Source organism: Solea solea, chromosome 12 (assembly GCF_958295425.1).
Source record: "Solea solea chromosome 12, fSolSol10.1, whole genome shotgun sequence".
In the NCBI taxonomy this organism is placed as follows: Eukaryota; Metazoa; Chordata; class Actinopteri; order Pleuronectiformes; family Soleidae; genus Solea; species Solea solea.
The window spans coordinates 10,350,898-10,364,587 of record NC_081145.1 but is presented as its reverse complement, the minus strand read 5'-3'; the positions used below and the strand labels follow the sequence as shown (position 1 = coordinate 10,364,587).

Sequence of the window (13,690 nt, the reverse complement as noted above, 5' to 3'; positions counted from 1 at the left end):
AACCTTATTACCATAACAAAATGCTGTTAGAATGTAAAAGGAAGAACATAATTATGAATTCCAGACTACACTAGAGCAGGTATGGGATTGAAAACTTTTGTAGCCTCATTTTCTCCCCTTCAATGAAGCTCTGCCTGCAGAGCAAAGCTCTATAGCGTAAACAATGGGCAGAGAAAATGAAACGAGGAGACCCAAGCAACTCACCCTTGCGGCTGTGCACGTAGATGTCTTTCTCTCCCGCCTGATGGGCGTTATCATTCTGGTCACCAATGGTGATTGTGAGTGTGTTTGTGGCTGTCATTGGTGGAGTGCCGCTGTCAATCATGACCAATGGCAAGAGGAACTCACTCTGCCTTTCCCTGTCAAATCTCCGCAGGGCAGTGAGTGTTGCAGAGCCATTCCCATGATCTTGTAGGTGGAAGTCATCAGAGTAAAGTGAGGGTAGGGACAGAAAAAAAGGGGGCCCCTGCTCTGGGGAGTCCCTGTCCACAACATGAAGCAGAGTGGAGCTCGTGTTGAGCCACACCACCTGAGATGCTGGGCTGTTCTCCCACACCAGAGGTGTGTAGGCCGCCTCCAGCTCTGGTCCATTGTCATTCCTGTCTAGCAGCGTCAGGTAGACCGTGACACTGCCAGTCAATGCTGGGGATCCCTGGTCTGTCGCCACGACAACAAGTTCATAACCTGCCACTGTCTCCCTGTCCAAAGACCTGATAACTGTGACCACACCAGCTTGACTGACTGAAAAATGTTGAAATGGGTCAGATTGGGGTAGAATGCTGTACAATATGTCACCATTCAGACCTGAGTCAGAGTCAGTGGCCATGACCTGAATGACACTGGTTCCTACAGTAATGTCCTCAGGCAGAGGAGCAAGCAGATGAGAACTTGGGACAAATACAGGGGCATTATCATTCTCATCCTCCACTTGTACCAGACAGTGGATAAGGCTGGAGAAGTCAGAGTCCTCCACTTTAATGGTAAGGTTGAACTGCTGATTCCCGCTCTTCTCAAAGTCCAGCTTCTGCTTCAGTCTCAGAGTGCCCCTCTGGTCTAGTCTGTGGCTGACCATGTAAAATTGCTGATCTGGGTCTCCAGCCACCACACTGAAGGTCAGCTGTCCATACATGCCAGCGTCAAGGTCCACAGCGCTCAAGTCCAGAATAGGAGCATCTTCATCAGTGCTCTCTGGGACACGAACACCACACCAGTCCACTCGGAACTTTGGGACATGGTCATTGATGTCCGTCACAACTATAGTAGCAGTAGCTGTACCTGTCATGCCCCCACCGTCCCGCGCCTCCACTATCAGCCGGTGATTGTCCGCAAACTCCCGGTCCAGACCGTCCGCTGCCACAGATACAGTTCCAGTGCTGGAATCAATCATAAAGAGGTCTACACTGTTTGCATTTTGTGAATTCTCAATAATCCGGTAGGTGATGATAGCGTTCAGGCCAACAGCAGCATCATCCAGGTCTACTGCTGTCATTTCCACAACAAATGTTCCAGGGGGGGAGTTCTCCGCCACGCAACTGTGGCAATTATCAGGGGCACAGGAGAAGGTAGGGGCATTATCATTGATGTCCCACACGTTAATAATAACATCTGTAAAACCAGTCAGTCCCTCGCCCTCTTCGTCCGTTGCCATGACAACAAAGCGCCAGACAGCACGCTCCTCTCGGTCCAGGGTGCGCTGGGCATACATCTCCCCGGTAATGTCATTGATCATAAAGTGTGAGTCTGCCCCTTGGCCATGAATGGAATATCGTATGGCGCCCTGGTCTGCATCTTTGTCAGGGTCAGTGGCTGTCACCTGCAGAGATAAGAGACAACTTATTCAGTAAAATGGATATTAATTCATCCAGACAAACCTAAATTACAACCTCCTTTTATTTATTTTCTGTCACCTGGGTCTTTTTTTTGCTCTTGAGTTTTTAGACAGCCCATTCAAGTGTTTGCACTACTTTTTTCTGGCCACCTATTTCAAAGCAATGAGCTTTTATTGGACCTGTTACTTCCATTTGGCCTTAGAGTGTGTCTGACAGTTCAGCTGCCGCCTCAAGATCCATGTTGCTATAACTTACCAGTATGATAATTCTATAATCTTTCAAACTATGATTGCTTAAAAAAAATTGTCACAGCTGGTTCAGTGAAATTACATTTTATTTTACCTCTTCAAATACTCTTAGCAATCATTTTTGGGAGGCTATTGATTTAAAGTGAGCTTTGTAAAGATTCTAAAGCATTATAGTCAGGATTAAAATAGCTGCCCTGTAAAATCTTTGAGCAGAAATCATATCAGCCTCACCTGTAGTACAAACACAGGTGACCCATCAAGCTCCTCTGTGACAGATCCATAATACTCGTTCATGGAGAAAACCGGTGCCTCATCATTCTTATTGACCACAGTAACTACCACGGCAGCATAGTCTTCCCACTTCCCGTCAGAGGCGAGGACCAGGAGCTTGTATCTCTTCTGCTGCTCATAGTCCAGTGGTTGTGCAATAAAGATTGTCCCCACTTCTGGCTCGATGTCAAAAACACCTCCTTTGTTGCCGGATGTTATCTGGTAGCGCAGCTTTGCATTGGCCCCTGCGGCAAGAATTATAAAGTACATGACTCTGAAATAACACTCCTTCCTAAAATAGAATAAGGTAAATCAAGTGTAGATGTAAAGCAAACACGCACAGAGGTGAAACAAAATGCCGGGTACATCAATGTTGCCCTTTTTCTTCATTTTAATGGAAGTACTACAATTTTGGCAACAAAAAGAAGGGTATAGCCACAGGGGTATTACACCTCATTTCCTCTGAGAGCTAAGAATTAGTAGATTTCCATGTATCCCTTTCTTGTTTTGATTACTTAATTAAATAGAAACTTTGTATCTCATCTCCTCAGCTTTAATCAGATACTAATTAAAAACGGGCGCTGAAAAAGTAAAAGGGAGCGCGAGAGTGAAAAGCAGCATAATGCACTGTGATAGTGCCCTCAAGGGAATGATTTTGAGGCCCAGGAGAGGGTGGAGGGATGTAGACTTGAAATAGGGAAGTTCATATCTCAACTTATCTACTGTCTCCATGGAGACCATCCAATATATGGGGTTTAACACTGGAATAGATAAGATAATCTCCTGGAATGCACATCCTTCATTTTCAATCATCCTGTTGGGGTAAGGTAGCTGCGATCTGATGTAAATACACTAATCTGTATTATTAACACAATCCACGCTGACAAAGTGCCCCTTGTCTCCCACAGGGATCGGGCAAGCTTACAGCAGTCAAGACCAGGGTGGAGTTTTTAAACAAGACGGATTGAGGATAGCCTCTCGGAATCAAGTGCAACAGTATTGTAACTTTAATGTTGGGGGTTGGTATTATTCCACAGCTATTCATCATTAGTGCTGCAGCCCGGCCTAAGCTGCACCCCCACTCTCCATAAATACTTGATTAACAGACCTAAACATGCCTGATAAAAAAAAGGATCCTCGGATGAGCACTTGCTTTATTGCTTAAATCCCGCCCACCCACTGTGTGGGAGCATGTCACTCTTTTTTGGAACATATGTGCGGCAGTGTGTGTGTGTGTTACCAAGCACTCAGATGACTACTGCTGTATCTGGCACACAGCATGATTTCAGCAGAGCTTAGGACAAATTGAGGGAAAGAACTGGTCACAAGGTCACTTTATATGCGCTTCAACAAATGCCGGCAAAATTAACCCCCACCCCATCCCCCCAAAAATGGAAAAAAAAAATTGCCTACTTGGCATGTAGCTCCCTGCCAAAGTAATTCTGTGATTTCAAAAAAGAGACTGTTGCAAAAATAAAGTGCATTGCAGAAACCTGTGAAGTTAGGGCTGGGGGTGAGTGGCTGACCAAAATATATCATACAGTGCTGTGAAAAAGTTTTTGGCCCTTATAAATTTCTTCTGTTTTGCTTTTTTCCTCACACTAACATATGATAACAAGATCATCAAACACATTTTTATATCAGACGAAGATAACCCGAGTAAATACAGAAATGCAGTTTTTAAATGATGATTTCAAGGGGGGAAAAAGCTATCTTGACCAAGCGGGTCTTATGTGAAAAAATACTACCTTCAGTGGCAACAACTGCAATCCTGTGTTTGCGATAACTGGCAATGTGTGTTTCACATCACTGTGGAGGGACTTTGGCCCACTCTTCTTTGCAGATTTGCCACACTGAAGGGTTTTTGAGCATTAATGGGCTGTTTAAGGTCACGCCACAGCATCTCAGTCAGCTTTAAGTCCGGACTTTGACTAGGCCACTCCAAAGCCTTTCTTTTCTTTTTTAAGCCATTCAGAGGTGGACTTGCTGGTGCGTTTCGGATCAATGTCCTCCAGCATCACTCAAGTGCACTTGAGCTGATAGCTGGACATTCTCCATCAGGATTTCCTGGTGGAGAGCAGAATTCATGGTTTTGTCAATTACAGCAAGTGTTACAGCACGTGAAGCAGCAAAGTAGCCGCTGATCATCGTATGTTGTCTTGTGTTAGTTCTACTCCAGATGTAACGGGACACACAGCTTTGGTAAAAGTTCTACAGCAATGGTTTTGGCCTTGGAACTCTCTCATAGATGCAATTTTTTGCCATGCATCTTTCTTATTGTTGAGTCATGACCACATGACCACCTAAGCTGAGGCAAGTGAGGGGCCTGCAGTTCTTTTTTTTTAATTCTGTGTGCTTTTATGACCTCCTGGATGAGTCGTTGATGCCTTCTTGGTGTGATTGTGGTAGACCAGCCACTCCTGGGGAGGTTTGCCACTATTTCACGTGTTCTCTTTTTTATTTGTGGATAATGGCTCAACTTTCATTCAGCTTGTCTGGCAGTGATCAGTCCTGCGTGAAATTGAACTCCGCTTTCCAAAAAAGTTACTTGATAATTTAACGAAGGGGGCAAAAACTTTTTCACATCAGGCCAGGTAGTTTTGGATAAGTTATTTTCTTTAATAATTGAAATCATCATTTAAAAACAACATTTTGTATTTATTTGTGTTATCTCTGTCTAATATTAAAATTTGTTTGATGACCTGAAACTTTTAAGTGTGCAAAAAAAGAAGAAATCAGAAAGGGGGATAGAATACATATATTCACGGCACTGTATACTAAATTGTTCTGGTTGGATGGAATCTGTGAACTTTATTTTTAAATCACAACTTCAGTAGAATCTTCATGGGACCTCCTCAGTGTGCTGGGTAATGAAGCATACCTTCATCTTCGTCATTAGCGCCAACAGTGACAACAGTCAGGCCCACATCAGCATTCTCATCGACTCCGACTTCATACAGACGCTGAGCAAAGAGCGGTTTGTTGTCGTTGACGTCGCTGATGAAAACCCTCACATACGCTGTGTCTGCAAGAATGACAGAATGGCAGAAGATTAAATGACACAGCAAACAAATAAACACACACACAAACAAACACGGTTGGCAGAAGTCTGAATGTGAGTATTTTCCCACCATCTGTTTATTGATTTTACAATTAATTGTCACTGTTTATTGGGGAAGAGTCACTTAACCTGATGCCATGTGCCTCATTGACATGGAAATCAGACAAAATATTATTCAGAAAGATGTGCTGTAAATTGCATAAATAATTCATATTGTCAACATTTTATTGTTTTAACTGGGCTAACTGTTTTCTGCAGAAAGAATAACATTAATGGGGCTGCAACTCTTCAACAAGCTGCTTTTTTTTTGCAGAATAGATAAAGAACCTCTCCACTGGGAAGGTTAAATATTTATAAGATGACAAGTGTTTGTGTCTTATCAGTGCACTGCTCATTATGCTGTTTATTTCTTTAGTTAGAAAGAGTAAATTATCAGCTCACAGAACACATGGGTGACATGTTAATTTGGAGTTGTTGCAGTAAGAGATGGTGGTGGGGGAAGGTGGCCCTATTTCCTTAGACTGTTTTTACATTTACCACCTCCTCTTGCTGTATCCCAGGGGTAACGCAAAGAGACAGGTAATGTTTGTAGAGGAAATGAGCCCTTCTGGATATGGGAGATACGCAGCACAAGACACAGCTAAGGCTCATTGCAAATGCTAAGCAGCTCTGCAACTCTGCTCCAAAACATCACCCTTTACCCCTAATTCCGCCTTCACACACGTTGGCAGAAGACGCACTTCTGATTACAAATGTCATCCTGCGTCATTCTAAATACAGACTAACGTTTTATAACTGACAAAATGTCACAAAGGGAACATGGTAACCAAACAAATGCTTTAATAGTTAAACACTGAACAATGGAAATTGAAACCGGGGGAGAAATTAAGGAGCTGGAACAAAGAGTACGAGTGCCAAGAAATCTCCGAGCTGTATTTACATGGAAGAGAGAGAGGCAGTCTGGTCATAGAGTGGAATAAATTAAATTAAGATTTACATTTCAAAGTCAATCCTTAGGTGTAAATGAATGCAGTGTAATGCCAATGATGTATCACTCCAGCATCACACTACTAATACTGAAGTTCGCCCTGTGGGTCTACAGGGAAAGGACAATGCAACTTTTTTTTTAATGGAGAGAGCATTTCACAAGGGCAGAGGCCACTTCAAAGTTATTTCTCTCAACTTTCACTTTTACAGATTTGTGAATGTAACGACAGTGAAAAACAACAACTAAAAACAATACAGAAATACATTAAATCTGAAACCACGAGCACGTAACTTGCAACAGAGCGTTAGATGTGAAGATTGTTAGCACTTCCATGTCATGACAGCAAACTGAGAGATGGTTAGCTTAGCTTGGCATGAACTCTGGTTTTCATATACTGAGTGTGATCAGTCAACTCATTGGACTGATGGCAATAAAACAAAGATGCCTCCAAAGGCCTCTAACCTGAGTTTGGCTGTTTGTTCTTTCCAGGTCGCGCCGACTCCTGGCCATCTTCCGACTGAACTTCCAACAAATAGGAGCTGCGGGCCTCGCGATCAAACACAGCCTCTGTATAGATGACCCCGAGTTTTGGGTCAATGCGGAAGAGACTGTGGTCGCCACTGCTGTCACTCAAAAGAGAGTAAGTGATCTGGGAAGCACAGGGATTTTAAAAATCAGATGGCAATTATTTTGCAAGCAATAACCTGCTGAAATGTTATGAGGCCTATTATATTCCCAGAGTCTGTCCTCTCATAAAAGGCAAAATCTGATCGATATAGTGATATTGTCACAGTCAGTCACATGGCTGCAACTGCATACACATTCACGGTGCCGCCTTGACAACACCGTGACAACTCTGAAACAATAGCTTCCCACACACAAGAGATTTTGTGGCAACAAAAAAAAACGGTCTTCAGATTTAATAATTCCCTCTTTAAAAGGTTTTTTCCTGTACCTGTAGAATTTGAACATAATAAATTAACAACACACCACTCCATTAAGGCCAAGGTCCTTGTCATGTGCAGACACTTGGAGAACCAAAGTCCCGATCTGGGCTCCTTCTGTTACTGAGGCCTCATAGATGGAGGAGGTGAAGAACGGCACGTTGTCATTGACATCTTCAGAAATGAAAAGATATTTAAAATGTAATTAAAGATGCAGCATGTATTGCATTCCATCCAATCTGATGACGTTTGCAAATTATATTACCTCACAAACAAAGGAAGTAAACGTTATACCTGTGATATTGACATAAACTGTGGAGAAAGCTGCAAGTGGTACCGCAGCCACGTTCTGCGCTCGAACCCGGAGAGAGAAAAAAGGCGTGGCTTCGTAATCCAACGGCTCTGACACCAGAATTGACGCAGAGCCATCTTCACGGTTTGGGGAGAGGTAGAAACGCACCGGCATGTTGGTTTCAGGGACCATCCCTTCCTCCAGGTTGTAGGTCACCCTTGGGTCACCCAGCTGAGAGGTGGCCTTGATTGTCTGTACAGGATGAGAAGCCTCGTGTCATGTACAATCAGAAACTGAGCAGTTTTTATTTATTAATGATATCTTTGTTTCTTACGTCCAGAGCTAGGAGATACTGTATAAGCTCAGCATAAAGACTGGAAGCCGGGCTGGGGAATCAACTAACCTGACTGCATAAATAAGTGTGTTCACCTACTACAGAGACTCTACAGAGCACTACTAGTTGCTTGTGGTAAATACACAAGGTCAGTGCATGCAGCAGCTAAGGACTTACAGTACATACTGCCCTATCAAAGCACAATTTATTATTTACAATAAAGAAATATCTTCATCTGAGCACTTTAGAGCTGCAAGCAGAGAGCAAGAGCAGACAGTCTGGCATGTCTGGTGTCAAACTAGGGTCCTGACAAATTGAAATGAAAATTGAAATATTTTTTTTATACACAACAAAAATAGAATGCCACTGTTGTAATTGTTTTAAATGCTCATAAAGGTGTTTATTATGTTTTTTTTGTCCACTCATTATTATCTGATCCAATATAACCACCCATGTGAATTGAACAGTGATTGATTAAACACGCCTGTCGTTATAAACTTATTCAGAGCATCAGAGCGTGATACCGACCAGGTCATGCAAGAGTTGTTTTTTTCTATATTCGTGGCAATTAAAATAGCAAAACCCTGAAATGCCAAAGCACATATTTTCACTTCTTGAAGTATTTTGTGTTAAATGTGAGAGTAACTGTTGCTTGTCTATCATCTCAAACCACTCTGGCATCAACAAGGCATTTTTGCCCAGAGAACTGTCACTCACTGGATAATTTCTCTATTTCTAGCCGTCCTCTGTAAACCCTAGAGATAGTTCTGCGTGGAAATCCCAGTAGATCAGCAGTTTCTGAAATACTCAGACCAGCTTGTCTGGCTCCAGCAACTAACCAATGTTTAAAGTCACTTAAATTAGCTTCCCTCACCATTCTGACGCTTGGTTTGACCTTCAGTGGGTCGTCTTCATGTCTAAATGCAGTGAGTTGCTGCCATGTGATTAGATGATTAGATATTTGCACCTAAAAGAGCGGGAGTGTACTCAAGTAAGTGTGTGCAAATATGGCCAACCAATATTTTTATTTTTGGACATGATTGCTATGTGAATAACCTTCTTTCTCCTGCTTCATAGTTTATTCTCAACTGCTGTGAGCTTTGTATCCACCAAAAGAATATTATTAGTCTGGGCTTAAAGGAACATTTTTAAAAATTGGGAAAATGTGCTCTTTTGCCTTCTTGCAGAATTACATGGATGTGGTTAATTTGTTGGAACAAAAATGGGTCCAACATGCTAGTCACTGAGACGTGGAGCTGCTGATGAATTTGGACAGAGTCAAGCTACTTCTTATCCCAGCGCTTTATCATCAAGATCAGATTTTACACTCTGTTTGTTGTTTGTGGTCTAAACGCAGCTTAGATTGTGTAAAATTTCAATTATTGTGATTATTGATTTTCTGACATAATATCATATGTTCTCGAGGTGAGTCACCTTGTAAAAGACCTTGGAGGGGAAAAAAAAGCACATCTGTGCTTCCCGGGTTGAGAGTCATGTGAAACATTTGAGATGAATTTAAGTAGGCAGCAGTCAAAAGCATTTGTTTCGGAGCAAACATTTCAAAATGAATAAATAAATGAAAGGAATTTTTAAAGCACTGATGATGACTTCAGCAGTGCTTTCAAAGAGAACATGGCGTCTAAATAATGCTCAGACTGTGTGCAAGCAAACAAACCATCAGCTAATTCAATTACAGCAACTCAAGATCAAGGAAAATGCACAGCAGCATGCAGTATGTCCTGTTATAAACTGGGAACCTGCGAGATGCTGACAGATAGTGGATTTTTAAAGGGTGGTAGAATAACGATAGTTTGAAGAAAGAAAGCCCTACCCCAAATGAAATAAAACATCAAAAATGACAATATTAAAAAGACATAAAGCTGAACTGTGTTTTATCAATGATTATATGGGTATAAATAAAATCAAGTGTATTTGTGTACATCTTCAGTGACCTAATACCTGATTAGGAGTGCATCTTTATCCACAGGGTGGCAGCAGTAGCAGTCATTTGCTGAGTAAACTGAATGTGTGTTTGCAAAAGTATTGCTATTTCTGAGGGTCACTGAATTCACCTCATATCTTGTGAACTCAAAACACTGTGGACCCAACATTGCTTACAATGGCGCTCATGATTGGAAGGTTGTTTTTGATTGTTTGCTTGGAGAGGAAGAACGGGCCCTAAACAGTTGTTTTGCTTAATAATAATAATAATAATAATAATAATAATAATAAATCTGGAGGAAAAACTGTGTATACACACATTTTCAGCAAAAGTGGCCTTTAAATGACCAAATATAGCAATGACCCATAATTTATTCTGGGCTTGCTAATAGCCAGTGGCAACAATGGCCGTGGAGCCTCAATTCAGCAGAGTTATCCGTGTCTCTCCATGACAGGTGGAGACAGCTGTCTGAACCAGTGTTCACTGATGTTGATAGTTTGTAAAATGTCATGTCGGAGCTGATTAATTGGCTAAAAACAATTAACCAGACACAACCGCTACTACCTGCTATCAGACATGCAGACGTACCACTATGGGTGTGTCTCTGGCAGTGTTCTCTGGAATGACAACGCTGTAGCTCTCCTCTTCCCACTGAGGAGGCTGGTTCTTGACATTGGTGATGGTGACTGACAGCTCCACAGAAGTGTTCCGGCCTCCCCCGTCAGTTGCTACGATGTCCCGTGTAATGTAAGCCCTCTGTGGTCAAGAGGGAGAGATTATAATCAGATTATCGCCATGGCATTTAGAGTTGAAATGTTTGTAGATGATGATGGATCCCTGATGGATCACAACTTCATCACACGAGAAATTTAACACACATGTATCATAGAAACAGTAATGCAACTAATCATCAGTACAGTTGATAGCATTAATAACTAAATGTGTCTGTCGATATCCATAGTGGACACTCTCAGCAATCAGTTCATGATCAGCTGATTGGCAGCTACGCCTTGACATCACGCCCTGAGCCTGAAGCTGTTCTATGAACGCCACTGTAAAGTTCATTTAATTAAGCCAAGAACAACAGAAGCAGCAGCAGTGTGAGTCTCACACAAATGTATTAGGATATCAATCATGTTTCACAAAAGCTCCTCTACTTTTGTTATATAATTAAACCAGTAGGAAAGAAAGGCTTAAAACTGACCATGGAACTGTATTTCATGAAAATGTACACTGTAGGGGGAAGCTCGAAATGTCTTTAAGAGGTGATTATAGCATTTCATTTGTTTATCTTAACTAGATAGTATGTGATGTTATACTCACATCGGTATGAAGACTAAAGCCTTCTGAATCCACTAAAGGGCCTTTTTACTCATATAGGATAATTGTATTTCTCTGTAGCCACTTCCATAAGATAACGCTAGTTATAGTGACACTGCCCTCTTAATAATACAAGAAGAAGCTCACATAAGTATTCCGTTGGTACAACATCACTTTTCCGCCATAAGCTGTATTATTCAACCAATGCAAATCCTGACCTAACAACTCTGTTGTTGTGCTGCAGTAGCCACATAAAAAAAAAAGGAAGTCTCACTTAACTTTTAATGACGTTTTCTATTCCTGGTATGATCCAATTAGTATTTGTAGAATTTCATTCGAAATCTCGAAAACCATAGCACAAAGATCATAAATCTGTGATGTCAAATGTGGACCAGGCAGCTGCTGCTTTTACAATAAATTATCGGCTGACTGAATTTGAGATGACATCCAACCACGGCTTAAAAGTATCAGATCTGAACCAGAAAAAGTGCAAAATAATATCATGGATATAGACACAAAGCCCTCTCCATCTCTTCCATGTTATTCTACGTGGAGCTGTACTGATGAGAGTGTTCCACTGCATTAGTTCAGCGCTGAATGCTGTCTTAAGGCATATGAATATTCACTGTTGTTCACCGGCCTTCATATTCCACTGAAATGCTAATTAATTGGGAAATGTGTTGCACATTTTACTGTCAAATGTGGCGGGAACATTCCACCTCAGTTCTTGGTCACTACATTCACAACTTGAGGAAATAAAAAAAAACAGGACAATGTCTCTTATCGGCCGAGACATTTATAATTTATTCTATCTATCTATCTATCTATCTATCTATCTATCTATCTATCTATCTATCTATTTATAAAGGGCTTTTATATTCATGGCTTAAGCACACTAATTGTGGGATAATTTAGATGAGGGCTTTGTTCGGCAGCTTTGTTCTGCAAGGTTTTGAGCTTTCCATTTTGCATGAGTTCCATGGCAAAGCTATCTCTGACTTCTAACACCAGAGTGGTAAAAAGTGTGCTAAATAATAGAGAGCCCTGTAGCACTATGTCAGGCTTCTCGCCAGTCTTATTGGTGAATAAGTGGAGAAATGGAAAGATGCAGATAGCCTGAGTGAAAACATACAACATCCAAAATGAGAAAAAGGCGAACAAAATGTAACATCACTGACACGGACAAGGTAATTCACTGCCAGTTAGTTGAAAGACATCTAGTGAAGGACAGGTTTTATGGATCCACTCACTCATATTGATAACAAACACCTTTAAAAAAAGAACTGCTTATTAACTTGATGGAAATGATTTGTAGCAGTTTTTCCAATGCATGTGTCGACTTCCCTTTTTCTTGGTTTCTTTTTTTTTTTTTGGAGAATCTCTCAGCTTCAAGGCAACCATGCTTTGTGAGCCTAATCACAAGCATAATCCTCAGGCCCCCAGATTTTGACATATCAAAGCGTATTTTAGGACAGACAGAGTCTTGCTGTGTGTTAATTATATTCTTTACAAACCTGTATCATTAACTTGGATTCATTCTGCAAAGCGTTTTAATTCGTTTTGAAATGTTAAACAACAGGACGAGTGCCAGAGAGCAGGTGACTTATTTGTTGTTGGTGTCAATATTCTGCCTCTGTTTGGCCTCGTGCCACGAGATCTCACAAGATCAAAATGTGACGTAGGAACTCCTGTAGGAAGCAGTAATGTGTCTGAGAACTGGTTTGCAACTGCCAATAGCAAGTGTATCCCACAGTCTTCTGTTCGCTGTGCTGCTATAATTGATGATAACCTTCAGACGAAATGGTCGACTGTGAACCCAAAGTTAGAATATACAATTCCACTTACATTTTTAAATAACTTGTGTGGCATGGGCAACATATACGGCCCTCAGGCCAGACATAATTATGATGAAAAAAGAAGTTAAAATGTGCTAAAAAAAATCTTTAAAAAAAAGCTAAAATTTCATTTTGTCTCAATCTCATGTCTGGTCTCAGAAGAATTTATCTTATCAAATTGCTAAATAACCAGTTTGAGCACTACACTCAAGGTTGGGAGCAGGTGTGGGAGCACTTTGAGGTGCATGGCTGATTCATTCATTTGTTGCCACAAGGCCGCCATGAGAAACACACTCCATGTGTGTTTGTGTATAAAACCTACTAATAACTGCTCCACTGACCTGTGATATGGGCTGGTTAACATAGACCCATCCAGTGACCGGGTTGACCTCCAGGTACTCAGGCTGGTCCAGGGACATGGAGTAAGTGACGGCTGCATTGGAGCCAAAGTCATCATCATGAGCTGCAACACGGAGGAAACTGGTACCGACCAAAGTGTCTTCTCTCAGAAAATCTACAGTGGGTGGAAATAAGGTATATGGGTTCAAAGAGTGGTATTTTATGAAGAGCGATCAAGCATGATGGATTTTATAGACATTTTCTATAATGCACAAGTGATTTAGGTTT

At 41.4% G+C, this 13,690-nt stretch overlaps 1 protein-coding gene across 1 annotated transcript in view; it reads right to left on the bottom strand.

Moving 5' to 3' along the window:
• LOC131470368 (neural-cadherin-like) overlaps positions 1-13,690 on the bottom strand; it is a 91,759-nt gene that overhangs the window by 30,496 nt on the left and 47,573 nt on the right. The window contains exons 11-18 of the mRNA XM_058646146.1: positions 13,405-13,577; positions 10,497-10,664; positions 7,635-7,884; positions 7,387-7,514; positions 6,859-7,045; positions 5,229-5,372; positions 2,309-2,592; positions 205-1,813 (exon numbers count right to left, since the gene is read on the bottom strand). Coding sequence (XP_058502129.1) covers positions 205-1,813; positions 2,309-2,592; positions 5,229-5,372; positions 6,859-7,045; positions 7,387-7,514; positions 7,635-7,884; positions 10,497-10,664; positions 13,405-13,577 — 2,943 coding nt within the window. The remainder of the gene's footprint in view (positions 1-204; positions 1,814-2,308; positions 2,593-5,228; positions 5,373-6,858; positions 7,046-7,386; positions 7,515-7,634; positions 7,885-10,496; positions 10,665-13,404; positions 13,578-13,690) is intronic.